Below are 23,476 nucleotides of genomic sequence, written 5' to 3' on the forward strand. Positions count from 1 at the left end.
TCCTTCATAGCACTGGAAAGAGCCCTGGGAGGGAAACCAGAGAGGTCTGATCCTTTAAACTTCCGCTTAGATGGAACAGGCAGCGAAGACTGTGTGCTCTGGAAGGAGTACAGAGAAACACAGAATCATGAGGAAGTAACACTAGGATCAGAGTCAAAGGGAGGTGATGAGCCAGTATATAACCCTTGAAGTGAAAAGAAATAATTGATACATTACACATGGTTATGATCTTAATAGCAATATCAGGTTATATTCCCAATAGCAGTGTCAGAATTGTTACTGGGAAAGGTAAACTGAAACTGTTAACTTGAGGAGACAAATGCTGTGTGTAACATTTTGTGTGTGTGTGTGTGTGTGTGTGTGTAACATGTTAACTCCAAGGGACCTAGCACAAAATCAGGGAATCAAAGAGCTTAAGAGCTGGGCAAGAAAATGGAGTGACATCTTTAGAGTACTGAAAGAAAAAAAAAATTAACCTAGAATTCTTTGGCTAGTGAAAATATCATTCAAAAATAAAGTGTTAGCCCGCACTCTGGAGCCCGTGAGCCAGAACTACTGAGGCTGCAAGCCACGACTACTGAAGCCTGAGTGCTTTCTAGAGCCTGCGCTCTGCAGCAAGAGAAGCAACCACAATGAGGAGCCTGAGCACTGCAACTAGAGCAAGCCCACACACCGCGATGAAGTCCTCATTGTTGTCCCATCGTTCAGTCATGTCTGACTCTGCGACCCCATGGACGGCAGCATGTAAGGCTTCCCTGTCCATCACCAACTCCTGGAGCTTGCTCAAACTCATGTCCATTGAGTCAGTGATGCCATCCAACCATCTCACCCTCTGTCGTCCCCTTCACCTCCTGCCTTCAGTCTTTCCCAGCATCAGGGTCTTTTCCAAGGAGTCAGCTTTTCACATCTGGTGGCCAAAGTATTGGAGCTTCAGCATTAGTCCTTCCAATGAACACCCAGGACTAAACTCCTTTAGCATGGACTGGTTGGATCTCCTTGTAGTCCAAGGGACTCTCAAGAGTCTTCTCCAACACCACAATTCAAAAGCATCAATTCTTCTGCGCTCAGCTTTCTTTATAGTCCAACTCTCACATGCATACATGACTACTGGAAAAACCATAGCTTTGACTAGACGGACCTTTGTTGGCAAAGTAATGTCTCTGCTTTTTAATACACTGTCCAGGTTTGTCATAGCTTTTCTTCCAAGGAGCAAGCATCTTTTAATTTCATGGCTGCAATCACCATCTGCAGTGATTTTGGAGCCCAAGAAAACAAAGTCTGTTACTATTTCCATTGTTTCCCCATCTATGTGCCATGAAGTGATGGGACTGGATGCCATGGTCTTAGTTTTCTGAATGTTGAGCTTTAAGCCAACATTTTCACTCTCCTCTTTCACTTTCATCAAGAGCTCTTTAGTTCCTCTTCACTTTCTGCCATAAGGGTGGTGTCATCTGCATATCTGAGGTTATTGATATTTCTCCCAGCAGTCTTGATTCCAGCTTGTGCTTCATCCAGCCCAGCATTTCACATAATGCACTCTGCATATAAGTTAAATAAGCAGGGTGACAATATACAGCCTTGATGTACTCCTTTCCCAATTTGGAACCAAGTCTGCTGTTTCATGTCCAGTTCTAACTGTTGCTTCTTGACCTGCATACAGGTTTCTCAGGAGGCAGGTATGACAGTTTGGTATGCCTATCTCTTTAAGAATTTTCTAGTTTGTCATGATCCACACAAAGGCTTTAGTGTAGTCAATGAAGTCTGTGTGTGTACACACATGAAATGGTATAATATTATTTAAAGATCTACTGTGATGAGTTAACCTATACATTTAAACATTACAATAGCCACAAAAATGAAATCAGATAAAGAGGTATAGCTGATAGGTCAATAGTGTAGATAAAATCACAAAAAAATACTCAATCCAAAAGAAGGTACGAAAAGAGAGAAAAAAATGAAATCAGATAGGACATAAAGAAAACAAAGAGCAAGATAGTAAATTTAAATTCAACTCTATTGATAATTACATTAAATATAAGTGGTCTAAATACTCCCAATTAAAAGGCAGACATCATCATATTGGGTTTTAAAAATACAACTGTATGGATTTCCCTGGTGGTGCAGTGGATAGGAATCCACCTGTCAATGCAGGGGACGTGTGTTCAATCCCTGGTGTAGAAAGAGTCCACATTCCGTGGAACAACTAAGCCCACACACCACAACTACTGAACCCGTTGCTGCAACTATGAAGCCCACACCCCAGAGCCTGTGCTCCACAGCAAGAGAAGCCGCTGCAATGAGAAGCCTGAGTTCCACAATGAAGAGTAGCCCCCGCTCGCCATAGCTAGAGAAAACCTCCAGGCAGCAACAAATATCCCAAAACTTAAGGTGTTGTTTTTTTTTTTTAAAGAAAGCAACTATAACAGGCTTCCCCAGTGGCTCAGCAGTAAAAAATTCACCTGACATGCAGGAGAAGTGGTTTCAATCCCTGGATTGGGAAGATCCCCTGGAGAAGGAAATGGCAACCCACTCCAGTATTCTTGCCTGGAAAATCCCGTGGGCAATGGAGTCTGGCAGGCTGCAGTCCACAGAGGTCACAAAGAGTTGGACACACCTGAGCAACTAAACAATAAAAAGCAGCTATATGTTGTCTACAGGAAACCTACTTTCAATATGAGGACTATACAGTCCATGGAATTCTCCGGGCCAGAACACTGGAATGCAAAGAAGCCGTTCCTTTCTCCAGGAGATCTTCCCAACCCATGAGTCAAACCCAGATCTCCCGCAGTGCATGTGGGTTCTTTACCAGCTGAGCCACCAGGGAAGCCCAAATACAAGGACAGGTGGGGTTAAAAATAAAAGTATGGTCAAACTTACAGCTATGGCAGTGTGACAAGATTGTCAACCCACCAAAAGCAAACATAAAACTGGACAAACTGTCAAAAAGAAATATCTCAGAGCTCTGGAAATGAACCAAAGGTGGATCCCCCAATATAAGGAGTATTTATTCTTGAAAAACTGCTAGAGCTTTGGGTATAAAGTAATAAAGAAAGTGGGTTTCTCAACCTCAGAACATGACATTTGGGACTGGATACATCTTTGTTGGTGAGGGATTGGAAAATATCTGGAGCTGTATGAAAATGAAATTATGACACGTGAACACCTTTGAGAAGCAGCTAGAGCAGTGTTTATAGGGAAATTTATAGCATTGGGTAGTTACATTAGAAGAAAAGAAAGGTTTTGAATCAGTGCTTTAAGTTCCACCTTAAGAAATTTGAAAGAGACAATTAAACCCAAAGGATGTGAAAGAAGGAAATAGATTACAAATCAGAAATCAGTGGACCAGAACACAAAACAGAGCAAAGTACAACAAAAACAACAGGGGAAGAAAATCAATGAAACCAAATGCTGTTTCTTTTTAAAGATTGATAAAATTGACAAACCTCTTGACAGGCTAAAAAGAAAGAGAAGAGAAAAGAGATAAATCACCAACACTGGGAATGACAGAGAAGACATCACCGACCCTAATGACCAGGCAATGATGCTTGCTTGCTTTCACAACTTCTGTTCAAAAAGGTGCTAAATGTCTAACCAGTACAATAAGATAAGAAAAAAGAAATAAAAGGCATATACTGTTACTATTCAAAGATATGATGTGCTGCAGCCGCTGCTAAGTCGCTTCAGTCGTGTCCAACTCTGTGCGACCCCATAGACAGCAGCCCACCAGGCTCCTCTGTCCCTGGGATTCTCCAGGCAAGAACACTGGAGTGGGTTGCTATTTCCTTCTTCAATGCATGCATGCATGCTAAGTCTCTTCAGTTGTGTCTGACTCTGTATGACCCCATAGATGGCAGCCCACCAGCCTCCTCTGTCCAAAGGACTCTCTAGGCAAGAATACTGGAGTGGGTTGCAATTTCCTTCTCCAAAATAAGATCATCTATGTAAAAATTCTAGGGTCACAGGATACGAGATCAACATACCAAAATAAATATGTGTATATGAAAAACTATGAAACGTTGGTGATAGAAAAATTTTAAAGCCCAAATAAATGGAGAAATGTACTCTGTTTTTGGATCAGAAGACAATATTGCTAAGGTGTCAATGTTCTAAAGTTAGTCTATAAAGTCAATGCAATCCCATTTAATACCTTAGTTAAGTTTTTTTTTTTTTTTGTAAGAATTGAGCTGCTTCTAAGATTGAAAGAGAAATGCAAAGATCTACAAGGGCCAAAACTATGTTGAAAAAGAACAAAGTGATTTCAGGACTTACTATAAAGTTAACAGTAATCAAGACAGTGCAGCATTTATGTAAGGACAGAGATACAGATCACTGAAACAGAAATTGAAATAGTATATAATCAGCTGATTTTTTTTTGCCCACACATACAGCAAGCATATGGGGATCTTAGTTCCCTGACCAGGGATGGAACCCATGCCCCCTGCATTGGAAGCATGGCATCTTAACCACTGGACTGCAAGGGAAATCTTAATATAGTCAATTGATTTTTAACAAAGATGTCAAGGTTACTTTTCAACAATTTATTATCTGTGTGTAAAAACATCAATCTCAAAACCTTACTTCATATCATATACAAAAATTAACTCAGGGACTTCCCAAAGTGGTCTGGTCCCTAAGACTCTGAGCTCCCAATGCAGGGGGGCCTGGGTTCAGTCCCTGGTCATGGAACTAAGATCCCACATGCTGCGGGGCAACTAAGCCCTGTGCCACAGCTGGAGAAGCACCGCAGTGAAAAGCCTATGCCACAGTGCAGACCAGGAACAGCCAGATAATAAATAAATTAAGTCCATTTGAAAACAAACAAACAAACAAAAAGTTAACTCAAAATGGATCACTGACTTAAATGTCAAAATTAGAACCATGTCCAGAAAAAGAAATAAGCAAAAATGTTTATGACTTTGCATTAGAGAAAGATTTATGAGGTGGGCAATAAAAAAAGCACAGACCATAGAAGAAAAATCAATAAATTGGACTTCAGCAACATTAAAATTTTTGCTCTTCAAATAACATTAAGAAAATGAAAAGGCAAGCTACTGACTAGGAGAAGATATTTTATATATACACATACACAATTTGGTTTAAAAAATGGACAAAAGGTTTGAACACATACTTCACGATATCATTAAACATCAAGGAAATAAAAATTTACACTAAAATAAGATGTCACTACAAACCCACTAGAGTAGCTAAACTTAAAAAGATTTATAATGTAAAGTGTTGGCAAGGGTGTGAAACAACTGGATCTCTCATACTGGCTGCTAAGTAGAACAGCCACTTTGGAAAACTGGGAGTTTTCTTATAAAGTTATATATATATAGTTATCATTTTATCCAGCATTCTTAAATCTATCCAAAAGGAATGAAAATATCCATCTACAGAAACACTTATATGCAAATGTTCATAGCAACTTTAATCACAATAGCCATAAACTATAAACAAACCAACCATCCATCAACTAGTGAATGAATAAATAAATTGTGGTATACTCATACAATGGAATGCTACTCAGCAACAAAAAAGAATGGACTGCTGATATACTAAACAGCACAGATGAATCTCAAAGCATTGCACTGGTAAAAGAAGCCAAACACAAAAGGGTACATGCTGTATATATGACACCATTCTTAAAAATTCTAGAAAAGGTGAAACAATGATAAAAAGCAGAGCAATGACTGCCAAAAGCTGGAGGTTGGAGAGGCGGCTGAACAGAAAAGAGTGTAAGGTAACTTTTTGGAGTGATGGAAATGCTCTATATTTTTATTGTGGTAGTGTTTACATGACTGTACACAAATCTTAAAGCTCATTGAATTTTATACTGAAAATTGGAGAATTTTATTTATATGTAAAGTATACCTCAATAAGCTGATTGAAAAAAAGTCCTTAACTAGGAAAATTGGATATGAATAATATCCTGCCTAATGAAGAAGTACCTTCATAATACTGATCAAATTTCAATAAACCTCATGGTATCACTTGAAAGATCAGTAATGAAGACATAATATCAACTGATTTAAAACCTTAGGTGTAAAGTCATCACTAGTAATACTAGCTTCTCAAAATATCTCAAGTACTAAAAATAAAAATTATGTTTATATTTGAAGACAGACCTTTTCACATATTTAATTGCTTCTTTGAAACACATGAATTAGTAAATTACTCAGTTGTTGTGCGGGGTAGGGGGCCTATCCATTGGAAGAAGGAGACTTTGGAAATTGTAACTTGAGTTAAAGAAAAGTATATTGTGCACCCAAGACATTCTGGTCCCTGTGCGGAGAACCCCTCCACCAAAGAGGTGACAATCTACAGGAAGAAATGGAATTGCAAACGTAATTACAGTTCAGTGCGCTGAACAGTGATCGGAACGTGTACAGGGCCCTGTAACAGTGAAGACAGGACCGTGAGCTCTGAGGATGTAGAGGTGGCGTCATCAGAGAAGCCTTCAGAGGACAGATGAAACCTGATCACAGAAGGCAAATATTTCCAAGGGACCCTGAGGGGGCTCTATGCTCAATGGTAAGAAGAGATACTGGAGAGAATGAAATCTTGTTTGTGACAACCTGGGACCTAGGGAGCATTGAGCTAAATGAAATAAGTAAAGACAAATATTGTATGCTGTCTCTTATATGTGAAATCTTAAAAACAACAACAAAAACTGAACAAATGAAAACAAGCTCAAAGATACAGATAACAGATTGGTGATTGCCAGAGAAGAGCATGAGAGTGGAAGAGTGGGTGAACTGATTTTTTTTTTAGCTTAAATAAATTTAATATTTTTTAACAACTGTTTGAGAAAAAAGGAAAAATGAGGAACACTGGCTAATGTAACTGTCATCCTATCTGAAAGAACCTGGGAAATTAATTGCAAGAAAATGTACCTGCTTCACCCTATGGGGTTTCCCTGCTGGCTCAGATGGTAAAGAATCTGCCTGCAATGCAGGAGACCAGGGTTCGATCCCTGGGTCAGGAAGATCCCCTGGAGAAGAAAATGGCAACCCACTCCAGTATTCTTGCCTGGAGAATTCCATGGACAGAGGAGCCTGGCAGGCTACAGTCCATGGGGTCACAAAGAGTCGGACCTCACTGAGTGACTAACACTTTCACTTTCATCCCAATGAAGGACTTTTCTTCTGTAATTCAATATTATTCTAAAAGTATTGCCATCTCTTAGGTAGTACTGGGTTATATCCCCCAGGCCAATCAGGCTGTGACTTTTCAGCAGACTGTCCTGGGGAAGGGAGATCTGTTCAGAGGTGAGTATCTAGAAAATGTGGCAATCAGAAGTGAAGAAAACAAGCACTCCCATGTAAATTCCTGAAGGTACAAAAACATGCCTAGCCTCCCCACAGTCAAGCCAAGCAGAAACAAAAGAAAGGACACCACCGCAAGCTGAAAGTGCCTCCGTCACTGCAGGCGTAGGAAAGTGGTAGGCAAGTATGTGCCGGCCTCCGTTCTGTACACCTAGAAGCGGATGGGAGCAGCCCCCTGGAGCCAATGCCAAACCCACCAAAGAGCAGTCCTGGATATCCACCTGGACTTGGCTACTGAGCGGGGAACAGGTAACTCCCGCCCAAAGCCTCAGACCAACAGTTCTCGAGGCCCTTTTCCTCCTTCCACGCCAGTTGCACACACAGTTCTGTAATCAGGCACCGGGAGTTCCCATGCCCCAGGTAACATGGCTGTCTGATCTCATTGAGAGTGCACAGGAGTGCAACAGAAAACTGAATTTGTTGAACAAAGAGTTAAGTGAAATAAAACCCTAACGAGAAAAACACTAACACAAAAACCCAGCAAATATCTGTACATCAGCCTCTTATATCTCACTTGCAATTACCTAAATTGCCATATTCATTTTATTATTCCTCCATGGAGACCATGAAGAATCAATTCATTTATTTGTGTTCAAAAATAAATTTTAGTTCTCCTTTAAGGAACAGCCCCCAGTGATGAATGAAAGTTAAAGTCGTGTCTGACTCTTTGCGACCCCATAGACTTTATAGTCCGTGGAATTCTCCAGGCCAGAATACTGGAGTGGGTAGCCCTTCCCTTCTCCAGGGGATCTTCCCAACCTAGGGATCAAACCCAGGTCTCCTGGATTGCCGGCGGATTCTTTACCAACTGAGCTGTCAGGGAAGCTATCAGGGAGCTATCAGTGATGAGTAGTTACCACGAAAAGGTGAAGTCACAGTGGGCCAGGCAAGCCTAGCGTGGGCAGGGCAGTGTGGTTTGCCAGCTTGTTTATATACTAAGGAAATGACCTCCAAGCAACAGCCATCAGATTAGCAAAAACAGGACTCTGTCAGGCACTCTAAGATGGCAAGTCACGCCATCTGGTGGAATCAACTGAGCATATCTAGAAACTCAAAGCCAGTTGTTTTCTAAAAACGAGGAGTAGAAATGAAACCTCCGGTGTGGTGGGGAAAATACTTTTAATACTTCAGTACAGGTGGTGCTAGTGGTTAAGAACCTGCCTATCAATGCAGGAAACTTAAGACACGCAGATTCAACCCCTGGGTGGGGAAGATCCCCTGGAGGAGGGCATGGCAACCCACTCCAGTATTCTTTCCTGGAGAATCCTATGGACAGAGGAGCCTGGCGGGCTATAGACCATAGCATCACAAAGAGTCAGACACGACTGAAGCGACTTAGCACGCACGCACAATACTTTAGTACTCTTTAATCCTGGAAAAGAAAGGTCTCAGCTGATTTGCTCACATGTTAACTTCATAAATTAACATGTACCTTGTGAATGACACTCAAATTAATTGATGAGTTATCTCTAGCACAAATTTCAATTGAAATTTGTAATTACATTCTAAAAATTTAGAGCTCTGCTACAGCTTCTCCCTAAGGACCTTTCAGTTCTGTGATTCTGTATCATCTATGGCTAAGGCACACTGAATTCTAATCAGACATGGCTGTGTTGATGAAGTCTCAGTAAAGACTGTATCGGAACTGACTTAAAGAAAGTTATCAACTCATTCAAGCATCTGTTGACTATCATGTGCCAGGTGCAGTCCTAGGCTGTGTGCTCATAGGATAAACAAGACACAGAAAAAGATCCCTACTCTTACAGAGTTTATAGTGTGAAAGTAGACAAGAAATAAGTAAAAATGTTAAGATGAGGGCAGCGAAAACAATTTTAAAAGGTTAAAGATAGTGGGAAGGGAAGGGTTGGAGGATAGGGTTGTCAGAGGTCTCTTGGAGATGATATGTGAGATCCAAAGAGGAAACAAATCTTCTCATGATGAAATTTGTTTTTAAAAACAACCGTTCCAAAATAAATAAATAAATAAAAATAAAAACAACCATTCCACAACATATATCCAGATCAACTTTTTAAAAAACTCTTTTGGGACTCCTCTCTGGTTTCTGCCTTCAAAGCTAATGCATGAACCCCATTAGGAAAAACAGGCTTGCCTCAAAGCAGTATAATCCAGTTTTACTACCACCTCTTTCTTTGATCTTGAACATTTTGGGGATATTTCTAAAAGTTAATCCAGTGTATATATTAACCTAACATTTTGGTGGGGTAATTTGCAGTGTCAGCTTGATGGATAGTATTGCTAATGAACACACCTCTGACAATTGTGCTGTTCTTTTTCTGTGAAGGTCCTCATTCCTCTTCTAGGTAAGATCTATAAAACAGTAGTAAAAATAAAATGTTCAGCAAAGGCAGAAGGAAACTAGAAGAAAAGGATAGTATGGAGACAAAGGGAGGGGTAATGGAATAAAAGAACAAAACCTGAAAAATTGTTCTGAAGTGTTTTCTCTTAATAGTTCAGCTTTCTAGATCTGTTTCCATTAGATCTCTAGGGTATCCTCTTTCTGGGTCAAGCAACCTAATTTCCATAAGTCTGATTTCCCCTATCTTTCCCTAATGAGCTTGAGTCTGTCAATGGGAAAACACTGATGTGACTCAAATTGTTACACAGTAATAACATAACCCCAAACTCCACCATGTGTTCTCTATTCCACTTATAAAATAATCTAACTTCCCTGATCGCAAACCTGTCACTAATATGTATTAACTGAATGCAGTATAGGTCATCTGTGAACCCTCAAAGTGAGCAGGGTTAGATCTATTCATCCTACTTACTACACTAGGGTTGCAGAGCTTGGTATCATACTGCCTTTGTATTTTAAAATCATGGGCCACATGCTGAGTCGTGTCCAACTCTTTGTGACCTGACCTGCCAGGCTCCTCTGTCCGTGGCACGTCCCAGGCAAGAACACTGGAGTGGGTTGCTGTTTCTCCCTCCAGGGCATCTTCCTGATCCAGAGATCAAACCTGCATCTCCTGGGTCTCCTGCATTGCAGGTGGATTGTTTACCCACTGAACCATTTTGACCAGTAAAAAACTTAGTCTCAATGGAGCAAATCCAAGGAGAAAAAGACTGGTATTTTATACTGACCAAAGCATTCAAGTCCATAAAAATCCTAATTTCCAATAATAGGAACATTCCAAATAGCCAATATTTGTGTCATGATCAGTTAAGAGTATCAAAACCTCCTCACACACATAAAGAAATTAGGTCTCTTAGCTCCAGAAAAATGGTGGGCAACATACATTTTTAGAATGACCAGGATGTCTTTGTACATCTCTGTGTTAGATACTTTTATAAATGAGAAAAAAAAATTCATTTTTAAAAGGTCCATAAAGCAGGGTCCACAGGAAGTCTCCAGATGAGGCAACAAACGTCCAGCTCTGGGTGTAACTCAGAGATCCTGAGGTCAGCGACTAAATACTGCTTTACACTTCCTATTGAACAACAGACATCGCCACCTCCATAGGGATGCCAGGACAGTCATGACAAACCTGGCATGATGTGAACATGACTATTTTCATACATCTTCCTGGGGGAGAGACAGCCAAAAATGCTTAAATTAACCCTAAAATGGTAATAAAAGTAGGCTGTCAATTCAATTTGTACTAAACAGATTTATCTGCAACTGTTATTTCTTTCCTTCCAATTAAGAATACACCTTTAATAATTTTTCATTAGCTAGCAAGATTCAAATGCCTAAATTAAGAATGGTATAATTAAGAATTAATTCCATTAATAGGCTTGCTATAGTCCAAATGTCTTTTTTTTTCTTCAGGATAAGAAGTTTGTTTTTTCAGATGTTACCATCACATTTATTCAATATTGTAAATGGGAGAACATCATGATTGACAATATCAGTTATCATTAATCATAATGCACAAAATAAAGCAGCAGACTTCCCTGCTACTTAGGAGAAACACTATGCTAATCCCAGCATATTAATTTACTGCTTCTGTGAATACTATTTTATTATTTTCTTTGCAGCATTAGTACATAGCTGGGGCGAGCTTTAGAAATCAAATCCCCAGTCTCTAAGAAGGGCATTTCATACTCTAAGAACCAACTTCTCTAATACCAAAATGTAGTTTGCAATATTTTACCCCCTTAACCATTTCCTCCTCTTCAGTTAGCTGAAGAGCAATTACCATGTCACATAACCTTTTTAACCACATTAATCTGTGCAGCACCTTTTAAGTTTATAATGCTTCTACAAAAACACCTGACTTAATTCTGAAACTCCTGCTCAGTAATTCCAGAAACAATGTAAAAGACAATATAAAGTTGAACCAAAATATCACGTAACATTTAATAATTGCAAATGTATTTATTATAATTTACAGGTTAACAGTTATATATACAATATAATTTTATAAAGTCCCAACAAAAACTGGTTACATTTAAATCATTCGATCTGAAGAAGCCAACTTAGAAGTCTTCTAGTCCCCTAACTTCACCTTCCCTAAATTATAAAAAAATAAAATCTGATAGTTTTGATTTCAAGTTAAAGATGAGGAGATGGTGTTATCACATTTCAACACTTAAAGGAAATGTTACTCGTCTGCACAAAGCCTTTCATATGCTACATTGATACATAAAGCACCATTGCAAGACTTAAAGTGTGTAAAATGTTCAACTAAAACTTCCAAGGATTTTAAGACTGAAGTTTTAACTTTGTTCTAATAATTAGGATCTGGACAAACTGGTAAGAATTGTTTTCCCCTTTTCCAACTTTAAAACAGTCCCTTTTGTCCTTCTCATCACTGTCTGATCACTTCTTTTAAAGGAGGGTAGTAAATGGAAGAATTCTTCACCAAGCTTTTATATATTTAGTAGTGAGGTTGGAATCTCAAGAGAACAATTCTCCAAAATCCAGTAAATGTAAAGTGGTAATCGCTTAGTCGTGTCCAACTCTTTGAGACTCCATGGACTGACTGTAGCCTGCCAAGGTCATCTGTCCCTGGACTTCTCCAGGCAAGAATACTGGAGTGGGTTACCATTCCATTCTCCAGGGGATCTTCCTGACCCAGGATCAAACCCAGGTCTCCTGCATTGCAGGTGGATTCTTTACCATCTGAGCTACCAGGGAAGCCTAGTAAATGTAAAGATTTCCCATTATTTTCATATATGCAGACGTGCAAGATTTAAAACCCCAAAACACAACCTAAGTCTCTGAAATAAAATAGTATACTTCAGTCTGGTTTTAAAAGAATGCCTGTACATTTTCAGTTTTCTTTTCAAGGCAAGTAATACCTTCTTTCCAACTGACACAGCTGATGCTTGAAACAGCATTTCCATGGTGTTCCACCAGACTCTATAAATGCATTCCCCATGATTACCTAACATAGAGGGGCACAAACACACTGAAAAAGAGCTCTGCAAAAATCTGACCAACTTTTATGCTGCTGTCCTCTCACAGCAAACCAAACAGAAATAAAACAATGACCAGGTAGATTATAAACTGAGGTAGTAATCCTGCAAGCACTTCTGACGAAAAACTTGTCCTCGTTCTGAAACAAGTTCAAAATTAAGACGTCATCTATTCTGCTCATGCTTTCTATTACTTGTAATAGGGGGCATGTGATGTAAAAACAGACCAGTAAGTTGTTGGTTAATATTCCCTCAACCTAACATATGCACATCATGTAGTGCTAACTAAACCAAACACAGTCAGTCACTGCAGAAACTTCAATTCAAAAGTGAGCTTCGGGATAAAGATATTAAAACTTTCAGTCTGTTAAATCTATAGATCTTTCCTGAAACTAGAGGCCTTGCCATTACTTCTCTATTAAAAAAAGGACACAATAAACTTGGATGTTGACTGAAGTCTATATTTTACATTTCAAACTGGAAAATTCAGAACTGCCCATTTCCAAGTTTACAGTGTCACCCTGACAAGTTATAAAAGTGACGGTGCTGAGGCATGTTATTAATAACACTGGTTTTCTTTTGAGAGCATATACAACAAAACCAAATTGCTCTGATATGTCTCCTATTCTTCCTAAGAAAATTCTAAGCTTTTAAATTTAAAAGCAACTATGACACAATTATTACTTTCTGGAGTCTTTTAACAACAATTTCCACCTGTTGAAGACACAAAGAACCACTCAAGTGGGAATTACAATAACATACACAGAACCCTCTCCAAAAAAGAGTTTACAGAGAACTTAAATATATTGGATGTTAAAATTTGGCAGAAAATATGCAGCTTCCCCAAAGTAGCAGAAAGTGCTGCACATACAGGTTTTGTGGCAGTCCTTGGAAACATTTCCTAGATAGAGCTTAACCTAGAAACAAAAACCAACCACACATTTTCAACCAGTCATTTTTAGGAAAAAAAAAGACACACGATAATGTACTTTAAGTTGGTCATATATACAAAATTATTTTTCTTAACATTGAAGTAGAAGGGTCAAATTACTGAAATAAAAAAAATATATAGAAAACATAACAGCCCCATAATTTCAGAATGTTGAGGGGGTGGGGAGAGCCCAGAGTTTTTAGACAGGTGCACATAATTTAAATTAAAATGGGAAATGGGCTTTGAACCCTATAAATAGTTTCCCAAGAAAATAAGTTTCCAAAATGCAAAATTACACCTTAAAAGGTCCCCTTTTCACTTCAGCAAGCAAACAAAATTCTAGAACAGATCCAACTAAACAGACAAGGGAGGATTAGAAATCACACCATCTCATCCTTCATTTTCAGGGCCTGGCTTCAAACCTGGACATTTTTGAGTGGGCTATGTTGCAAAACAATATTAAACCAGGTCACTGGATCCAAGCTGCACATCCTCTAAGAAAAAGTTGAAGGACAGCTGCCAATTTTTGTCTTTAAAAGTAACCTCTCAAGTAAGAGGTAGTGTATGCTAGGGCCAGAGGCTGTCAAATCATCTTAATGTTGCTCGAAAACATTAAGTCCTTTGAAACATGTTTGCTGGAGTCTATTAAACATCTTTTCTCTGTGCTCAAATGTCAAGCAGTATCCAATAGCTTCTTCTGTTTCTTGAATTCGTTTCTGGAACCTGCATCCATCCCGTGCAAATTCTTCCCATGGTCCTTTTCGATCCTCATCACCACTTATATAATACTCAGTAACTTCTTCAAGGAAGGTGACCTATAAAGATAAAAGAGTAATTTTAATCTCAAATACAAGAGAAGTAAAGAAAGAAACAAACAAACTTGTACACTCCTCCAAAATGACAAATGTTTCTGAAGTATTTCAGAAATATATTCCTGAATGCTATTATTACAGCACAAAAGTTCACTTCTATTCTTCCTTTTTCAAAAAAGTCACTTTCCAGTATTTTTCAATTCTTGAATCATAAACATGTAGTAGTATTCTTATATTACTTTTTTATATTAATTACTTTTATAATCAGAACACAGAAGAAAAAGTTACTTAGTAATCAAACTGCAACAAAACATATCTTTAAGGTTATGTTACTATAAGAGATGTTGTAGTTAAGATAAAAACCCTCTTTGTATTCTTCATTATGCTATCACCATATATACATGCAACTGTGAATACTGCAATATACATGATCACATGCAAGAGTGACAGTTCCTTTTAATCTCTACTCAATTTCTAATATGGAGAAGGCAATGGCACCCCACTCCAGTACTCTTGCCTGGAGAATCCCCTGGACGGAGGAGCCTGGTGGGCTGCAGTCCATGGGGTCGCTGAGAGTTGGACACGACTGAGCGACTTCACTTTCACTTTTCACTTTCATGCATTGGAGAAGGACATGGCAATCCACTCCAGTATTCCTGCCTGGAGAATCCAAGGGACGGGGGAGCCTGGTGGGCTGCCGTCTATGGGGTCGCACAGAGTCGGACACGACTGAAGTGACTTAGCAGCAGCAGCAATTTCTAACATAGAAATTTCTTTTTAAGATATCAAACACCAAACGTCAAAACTTGTTTTAAAGTACATTCAATACTTACATCAGCTAATTCCACTGTGGCCTGCTACTTTCATTCCCTTTACATCAGGCCAAGGAATACCCCCGAGGACAATTAGTAGATATGTAACACCTTACTAAATATTGCATTCTAGCATTACTCATTCATTGTATCACCAAGATAAATAACATTTATACAGTGGTTACCATACGCCCGGTTCTTTTCAAAGTACTTAACAATTTTCATCTCACTTAATAAGGAAACCAAGGTAAACTGACTCATTCAAATCACACAGCTTCCACGGGTGCAATCAGGATTCCAACTCTGAGCCCAGCTCCACAATCTGCACCATGTTTGCCATTTAATAAAGCATTCCCAGATCTGAAAGCCTCATTCTAAGAATTAGGCACTATCCATTATTCCCATATATCTAAAGAATGGGATGTAGTCAAAGGTTGTAAATAACTTTACCATATTCCAGACATAATCTTTTATAAATGTTGCTTCTAGTGCATAGTAATAGTAACATCTACTTGACTCATCTCATTTTTCACTCAGTGAGCAAGCTAAAAAGAGCCATGAGGCTGGGCTGAGATCCCTAAACAAGAGTTATCATTTAAAGGAAAAGCAACTATGAGTTTTATCTACTCACCTCATTTAAACTGTGCAATAATTCATACAATAGCCATTATTACTATTATTACTATAAGTCAGTCAGTCAAAGCCATGAAAGGTCAAGTTACTTCCCAGCTTTGGCTATCTTCCTAAATCTGTTGGCTCTAACCACTCAGGAGTAGAGAACACAGGTCTCCAGATGCCAAGTGCTCATTCCATCGCCTCACTTTGTTTCTTATCTATTCACTAAACAGGCTGTTTTGTCAGGGACCCTTTAAAAATATAGAGGAAAATGTTTAAGACAGCATTAACAAAAGTGTGAACTAAAATCTAATTTTTAATATGCCTTATTTTGCTTCTACAGCTAAGATGTAAGAATACCACCATTTAGGGACATTTTCTACCCTAGGGAGAATTTCAAAGTATTAAGCTGGTCATTTGGAGCCAATGGATTACAGTTCTTTCCACTTGAAACTCTGACGCAGAATTTGAGGTCAATAATTCACCCATGCCTTTCTCTTTCCAAATAAAAGTAAAGGTAACTAAAGAAACTTTTGCTCCACAATAAAAGATAACCTGTCTGTTTGCAGGGATTTCTCTTCAATTAATAATAACCTTAGCTGAATTAAAAAAAAAAAAGGGCAATTCAAAAGATTCCCCAAATAAGGTTACCTTTATAATGTGTTGAAAGAGTAAAATAAATGCTCCATGAAGTTTTAAGACTAGCCTGGGAATAGGAAACTACTCAAGAAAACCAAATAAGTGACCATCATAGTTACAAATGATTAACCTATAGTGGGCCAATGATAACTTGGACTGCTATCTTAAGAAAGGGTAATACTATTTTCAGTATTATTTTTGTCAATCAAAATTCCAAATGTCCAGATGTTTTTAATACTGAAACTAATATTTTCTTTCATGGCAAACAACCAGACAAATATGACTTGCTACTTGGTACCATCATCCTTTTGGGTTCTAACAGACAGGAATGAAAACAGTTATCCTGAAACTAGAGCAGTAACTGTCTGCAAATGACATACCACATTTAATAGCACAAAACTCTGCTGCTACAATAGGACCTTCTCAATCTCTATAATTAAATCATGTATACACAAAGTTTAATTTTTCTGTTCCTTAAAAAAAGTGAAAAGCTGAAACTTGAAGGAAAACAGCCCAGAGCGGCCGACCCAAAAGAAAACAGCACCCTCGAGCTAACATCTATACACTGGCACCTTCAATTCAGACAGGAACAACACTCTACATGAGGGAAAAGGAGAAGTGGTCATTTCTCAACCCAAGTATAAGAGCTTGGAATCTTTCCTTAAAAATATGCACAATTATGGCTCCAGGAAACTCATGCTTTTCCACATCAGAACAGAAAGTACGAATCATCAGGCATGTTAAACAAACCTTTTTTCTCCGGATATGTGTGTGTCTTTCTCCAGAAAGAAACACATCCTGTACCAAGTCTGGACATTTACTTTCTTGGCTCCCTAACAGCTGCCCCTTACAGGAAAGTAAGGTGTGACACTCAGAAATGGGCTCAGATGGCCTCTCTGAGTCAAGACAGCTTTTCCAATTTTTCCCTGCTGTTTGAAAAGGAGCCTTAAAATTTAGAAGGTTGTAGGGGTCGTCAGAATTACAAAAAGAATTCCACAGTTTGAGACTCTCTGCTTCATCTGCACTAGATTCCCAGTCATCATCATCTCCAGAATTATGATCAGGAGACTCTGGAAGGCTTCCAGTCTGGGGAGAATTCCCTAGGTCAGACTTGTCAGACAAATCCTTCTCTGAATCAGAAGGGTTTCCGGGAAGAATTTTGGCAGCAGTCCGAATTGTTGCTGTGAAGTTTTGGGGATTATAAGGATCCACACTATAGAAAGAGTTCCAAAGGTGGAGCCCTTCTGAGTCTTGTTCAAGGTCTGATTCTGAGAATGAGCTATCACTATCAAAACCGTCATCCTCAACGTCTTCGCCCCAATCCTCATCTTCCGAATCAGAACTTGTTTCCAGGTCACTGGCTGCACCCCCCAAAATGTAATCTATCAACTTGTTACTACAGGCTGGTCTGGTAGAAATGGGAAGGTCATCGTCTATGTCTGAAGAGTCAACTACACTTATTTGGTCCTCTCCAAGCTCCTGTCCAGTCTCACAAGATGGAATGCCTCCCGAGAGGCCCTGTCTTTCCAATCCAAAAGGAACTTCTCTAATCAACAATTCTGTTTTCTCCTCAGTGGGTTCCTGGGCGGTTCCGGGAACAGCTCCAGCAGCAGGAACACACTGAGTCGAACTATCTCCGAAGTGCTTCGGCTCCATCCGGAGCAGACTGTGCTCCTCCTCTAGGCTGTGGTAGCCATGATCTTGGTCAGGAGTGGGTAAAGCCTGACCCTTGCTGGCCTGCTGAAGGAATTCCAACCGCTTCATGCGGAGATGGTGGATTTCGGGCAGGCCTTCTCTAGAGAGAGGCGGACATCCCTGCCACGAGGCGGGAGCCATCTCTGCGTTGAGCGGTTGGGGATAAGACGGGGCCTCATCCAGGTAGCCGCTCTCTGGGCTCAGCGCCTGGAAATCGACCAGTTCGCAGCTTCCAACACTGCTCTGATAGCTCAGCTCAACCCGGGGCAGGCAGTCCAGATAGGAAGGGTTCAGCAAATAGGAGACGACACTGACATTGCTTAAGCGCTGAACGTTGAGCGGTCCACAGGGTGAAGGGCCAAGCTCCGGGTCGGAAAACAGACTCGCTTGGACGCTCCGGGGCACCAGCTCCACTCCCCACAGCGGCTGCTCCAGAAGAAAAGCATGCGCTGCGGGGTCCGAAGCTCCTCCCTTGGCTTTAAGTTCTAATTCCAGATCTGGGGGCGAGCACTGCCAGCGGAGACCCCCCTCTAGCCAGTCAAGGGGACCGGCGGCCGAGTCGGCCGAGGGGTCGAGCCGCATTGAGCTCAGAGCTTTGGGCGCCGAGGGGGCGGCGGGCTCCTCCCGGGCTCTCAGGAGGCCGTAGCCTCCAGCAAAGTCTAGCCATCTGGTGGGGATCATCCCACCGAAAAGCTGGCTCCAGACCAGCAGCTTCTGAAGCAAGCCCGGGAGCGGCGCGAGGAGCTGGGAAAGCAGCTGTATCCAGGAGCTACTCCGGGCCTCGGGCGGGGGGCTGGGAGCCAGCCTTGGGTCGGGTTCCGGGGCTAGCGGTGCGGGGAACCTCGATGTGCCTGGTCGCGAGAGCCGAGGGAAGAAGGAGGGCAGCCGGAAGCGGGGGTCCGGTTCCCGCGAGCCGTCCGCCGCCGGCTCCATCTCCTGTTGTCTGCAGTCTCTCATGGAGGCAGGGACGCGGAGCTCGAGGCCCTACACATTCTCGGCCTTCCCCTGCGGCGGGGTGGGTGCCCCAGGCCGATCCCCGGGCCAGCAGAAAAGCCAACAAGGAGAGAGGCTCCGGCCGCGGGCAGCGGGCCACAGTCCGGAACGGCGGACACAGGACGCGGCGGCCAAGGCGACATCCATCCTGGCGGCGAGAAGGGGTCCTAGTCGGGCCCCCGCCGCTCCACCATAAATAGGAGCCCTTCCGCGGCGGCGGCAGCGGCTTCCTCGGAGGCACGGACCGTGGAGAATCCCCTCAGCAGCGCGACCCCGGAAGGGCTAAGTCTGGGAGGGCAAGCGGGTGCAAGCGAAGCTCAAAATGGCCGCAGGGCCAGCGCCGCGGCAGGACCGCTCCAGTCAGGCTGACAAGACGAAGGATGGCGGCCGGATACGCCACCAGCCCCGCGCCGCCTGACGTCACTCGCCGGGCCGGGGGCGGGCCCTTCCGCGCTCTTTCCTGCGGCCGCCGATTGGCCGCGCCCAGGTCCCTGTCGGCTTCCTTACTCTCGGCCGGTTGCGCGCGGGAGGTTGCATCAGCCGGATCCAGGCTTCGCGCGTGCGCACTTGCAGCTCAGCGGTCGCTTAGGAAACCGCCCCTCCGCCGCGGCCCGCCCTCCCCCGCCCCCCCGCCTCCCCGCCCCCCGCCCCCCGCCCCCCACCTCGGCCCTCTGGGCCCAAGGGAGCGGCAGAGACTGGTGGAGGAGGCCCTGGAACTGGTAATGGTACATACCCAAGAGTCCAAGTGTACACGTATGCCTTAGACTTGCATGTATTTATACAACACTGTGGTTCCAGTGTTATTCACTGCTAAGTAGATCATTACCCTAAGATTTAAGTCCAGTAAAAGTTGGGAAATGTGTAAATATATATCTGGTGTTAAAAACACTAATAATGTGGAGTGATTAATAAGTCTTAAGTGAAAAATGAATCATTATGCATTCCTGCCCGCTCGGTTTTAGGATTTCTAAATAACGGTTTAGCTTTACCTAGGATCCAGGTTTGAGGTCTTTCAGCATCTTACCCACATAAGTCTTTCATAAAAAAATGTGAACTGTTTCTCAAGTGGTGTCCCTGTTAGTTTCTTCAAATGAGGCAAACAGAGGAGGAAAGAAACGGAGCCCCTAGAACTGTTTACTCTCGTGTTTGCTTCCCCTTCAAGTCATATTCAAGTCGTATTTGTATCCTGAGCCCCTAGAACCATGGGATACAACACCCAAAGAAGGAAGCACAGAGAATTATCCTTTGAAAAAAATTGTGTGTATCAGAGGGTAAAGAGTCTGACTGCAATGCGGGAGACACGGTTTCGATCCCTGGGTCAGGAAGATCTCCTGGAGAAGGAAATGTGAACCCACCCCAGTATTCTTGCCTGGGAAATCCCATGGACAGAGGAGCATGGCAGGCTACAGTCCATGGGTTCCCACAGAGTCAGACACGACTGAGCAACTTCACTTTATAATCTTAGTTGCTACATTTGATTCTTGTGAGTTTGATCTTAGTCCATTTCTTTATTTCTAATAAAACTTTTAAATCAACACCTCTTAAGTCAAGTATTTGTTCAGAGGGAGTGTAGCAGGTTTGAGCCCTGGAGACAACAGTAAGATCTTTCAGGAACCCAGAGGAAGCCAGCTGCTCCTCTTGCTTTGTTGAGACTGTTCGAAGAATGGCTACTTCTTTCTAGGAAACTAAGAGGTCAGCGATTTCTATGGTTTATCCCTTTTTATCTTATTATCCATATCTCTAGCAATAGCTCACTTACAATTCAGAAAAAATATATTAATAATGGGAGTAAGTTTAATGACAAGAGATCTAGGTATGCAAATTACTCAAAGCTCAGTGGATTGGTGAGTGAACTAAATTTCTAATATCATGCCTTTCCTAGATAGATTAGAGGCACAGACATCAGTTAATATTTGCTATGTATCCACTAAAGATTTTTTCCTCATCATCTGCAGAATAAAGGCTCTGTACAGTCTGTCCTTTTCCTATATTTTTCTAGCCTTCTTTTCAGTAACTTCCCTTCATGCAGGTTTTACTCTAGGAACACTGGATTTGTTTCCTGCCACTATTCAGTTTCTTAGTCAAGAAGGCCCTCACCTCCATGCTTCAAGGTTCAGCTCCAATGTCAACACCTTCTTGAAGTCTCTGCTGACCTTTGCAGTCAGAACTATACCGCTGTACTCCATCAGAGCATGTAACACACTGCTCTGTATATATCCCTGTAAACGTTCTCTCCTGCTGGTCTCTGCTTGTTGAGGGCTGTATACCAATACCTCGCACAGTAGTTCCCAAGGTATGATTTGGGCACCCCTGAGGATCCCATTTTAAGACCCTTCCAGAGGGTCCTCAAGGCAAAAATTATTTTCACAGTAATACTAAGCTGTTATTTTTCTTTTAAACTTTCCTTTTCTCATGAATATATAGTACACATGTATCTTCTAGAGGGTACATGATATGTGATCTGGCAACAGACTGAATGCAAAAGCAGATGTGAGATCCCAGATGCCTTCTAGTAAGCCAGATATGAAAGACATTTGGGAAAAAATGTAGAATGATGCCACTCTTCTCACTAGACATTTTTTCAAGAAAACAATTTTTTGCTGTTATTTATGTTAACATGTAATGGGTTTATATTTTTAAATTAATAAATATTTTAAAAAATCTTCTGGTTTGAGTTCTAAAACAATAATTATAAACAATAATTATAGATATAATTTACATAAACAAAATTCTTTGGGGTCCTCAACAATTCTTAAGAATTGTCCTTGCCAATTCTTAAGGAAGGGATCCCGAGACCAAAACATTTAGGAACCACTGACCTAGGATGTTGACTGGCACATAATTGGTGACCAATAAATGTTTGTTGAATGAATGGAAGAGTAATAATACTTTAAAATAATAGCATCTTCCTTATGGCCAAGTCTCTTACATTCCACTCAGCTTTGTCACTAACACCACTTGCCTCCCCCCAAATATTCCTTAAAACATCTTGAATGGGCCTTCCTTCCCCATCTAATCATTGGATATATAATTTTTACTCTCCTTACCTTGGAAGTTGCTCTAAAGGGAAACAATGGGATCATAAAGTACTGGAAAACTTTAAGAATATGTGACTTTGCCTCGTCAGTCTTGGCAGGAAAATAAAGTGTGAGCCACCTCCTGAAGCCCGCTATCAAGCAGGCAGCGGAGGGAAGGCAGCTCTGTCTGCAGAGATAGCACTGTCTTGTCAGGGCTGTGTGCCTGCTGGTGAAGACAAGAAGTCTTTAGACAGGCAAGCTGACTGGCAGTTTGGCCGAAGATAATTTAAACCTCAGTTATATTTATTTTAAAAGATTTTTCAGGGTCTAAGGTAAAGAGTGTGTAGCTTTTCCCTTCATCTTTCAGTCAGTACCACCTCCAAAATTATTTTTCAAGTATCTCACACTCTGGAAATCACCTCCTATCTCCCCAGCTCACTGCCTTGAAATCCCTGTTCAGCTGCTACCACTGCCCTCGCCAAACCTCCAAACCATTGCAGTTACCACATTTTGTGATTCATCACCCTCCTTCCCTCCTTCCTCACCCAATTAAGAATCTCATGATCCAGTATGAAAACGACCCCCATGCAAAGACCCTTCATTCTCATGCTCTTCTCCTACTCCAGTATTCTTCTCTGGCAAAATTTCAACCCTAGGGAAACCCAACTATCCACTTATTCTGAGCTTACAGTCTTGCCGAGCTTGAGAAAAGCACTCAGACATGCTGACTGACTCACTTTCTATCTGTGATGACAGATTTCATCCATGCTAGGCACTCTTAAATAGCTCGTTTTTATTTTTTTGGCCAAGGCCTGCAGAATTCTAGTTTCGCAACCAGGGATTGAACCCATCCCCCCTGCAGTGGTGCAGAATCTTTACTGTGCCGCCAGAGAAGTCCCCTTAGATAGTTTCTTAGCAGCTTTGCATCTCCTACACTGAGACTGTTTCACAATGTTCATTCAAATTTCCAGCCAGCATTCCCATACACATTCTTCTCAGCTTATGGACACACCTTATACTTCACTGAGAAGACAGAGAAAACAACATAAACAACTTCATTTTTTCACCACCAAATCCACCAGTCTTCCTGCATCTGGACCTACATACTCTGCTTTTGATCCCATTATAAGCAAAGAAGCCTCTTGGTTCCTATGCCTTCATGTCCTCTTGAGGAATCTGGCCTCCTTTATCTCCTCTTTCCTATAACACGTAATTTTTTTTCTTAAACTAGTTGAACACTCACATTAACACG

The 23,476-nt window shown here is 41.3% G+C and overlaps 1 protein-coding gene across 2 annotated transcripts; it reads right to left on the reverse strand.

Moving 5' to 3' along the window:
* Positions 1-11,642: 11,642 nt before the first annotated feature.
* On the reverse strand, positions 11,643-19,639 carry PPP1R15B (protein phosphatase 1 regulatory subunit 15B). Of its 2 annotated transcripts, none has more exons than XM_061159882.1 (2): positions 18,530-19,639; positions 11,643-14,456 (listed from the first exon to the last, which is right to left on the reverse strand). In XM_061159882.1, exons 1-2 carry the CDS (start codon positions 19,169-19,171, stop codon positions 14,235-14,237), a joined length of 864 nt encoding a protein of 287 aa, XP_061015865.1. In that variant the 5' UTR covers positions 19,172-19,639; the 3' UTR covers positions 11,643-14,234. The 2 variants fall into 2 exon arrangements, with proteins under 2 accessions (XP_061015865.1, XP_061015864.1); XM_061159881.1 differs by having other exon boundaries at positions 17,270-19,623.
* Positions 19,640-23,476: the final 3,837 nt, after the last annotated feature.

Source organism: Dama dama, chromosome 14 (assembly GCF_033118175.1).
Source record: "Dama dama isolate Ldn47 chromosome 14, ASM3311817v1, whole genome shotgun sequence".
NCBI lineage: Eukaryota > Metazoa > Chordata > Mammalia > Artiodactyla > Cervidae > Dama > Dama dama.

Coding starts and splice junctions, on each gene's coding strand:
- PPP1R15B (XM_061159881.1), bottom strand. CDS start 19,171: ATGAGAGACTGCAGACAACAGGAGATGGAGCCGGCGGCGGACGGCTCG. Junction 14,457..17,269: donor CACATATCCGGAGAAAAAAG/GTTTGTTTAACA, acceptor TTATCTTTATAG/GTCACCTTCCTTGAAGAAGT.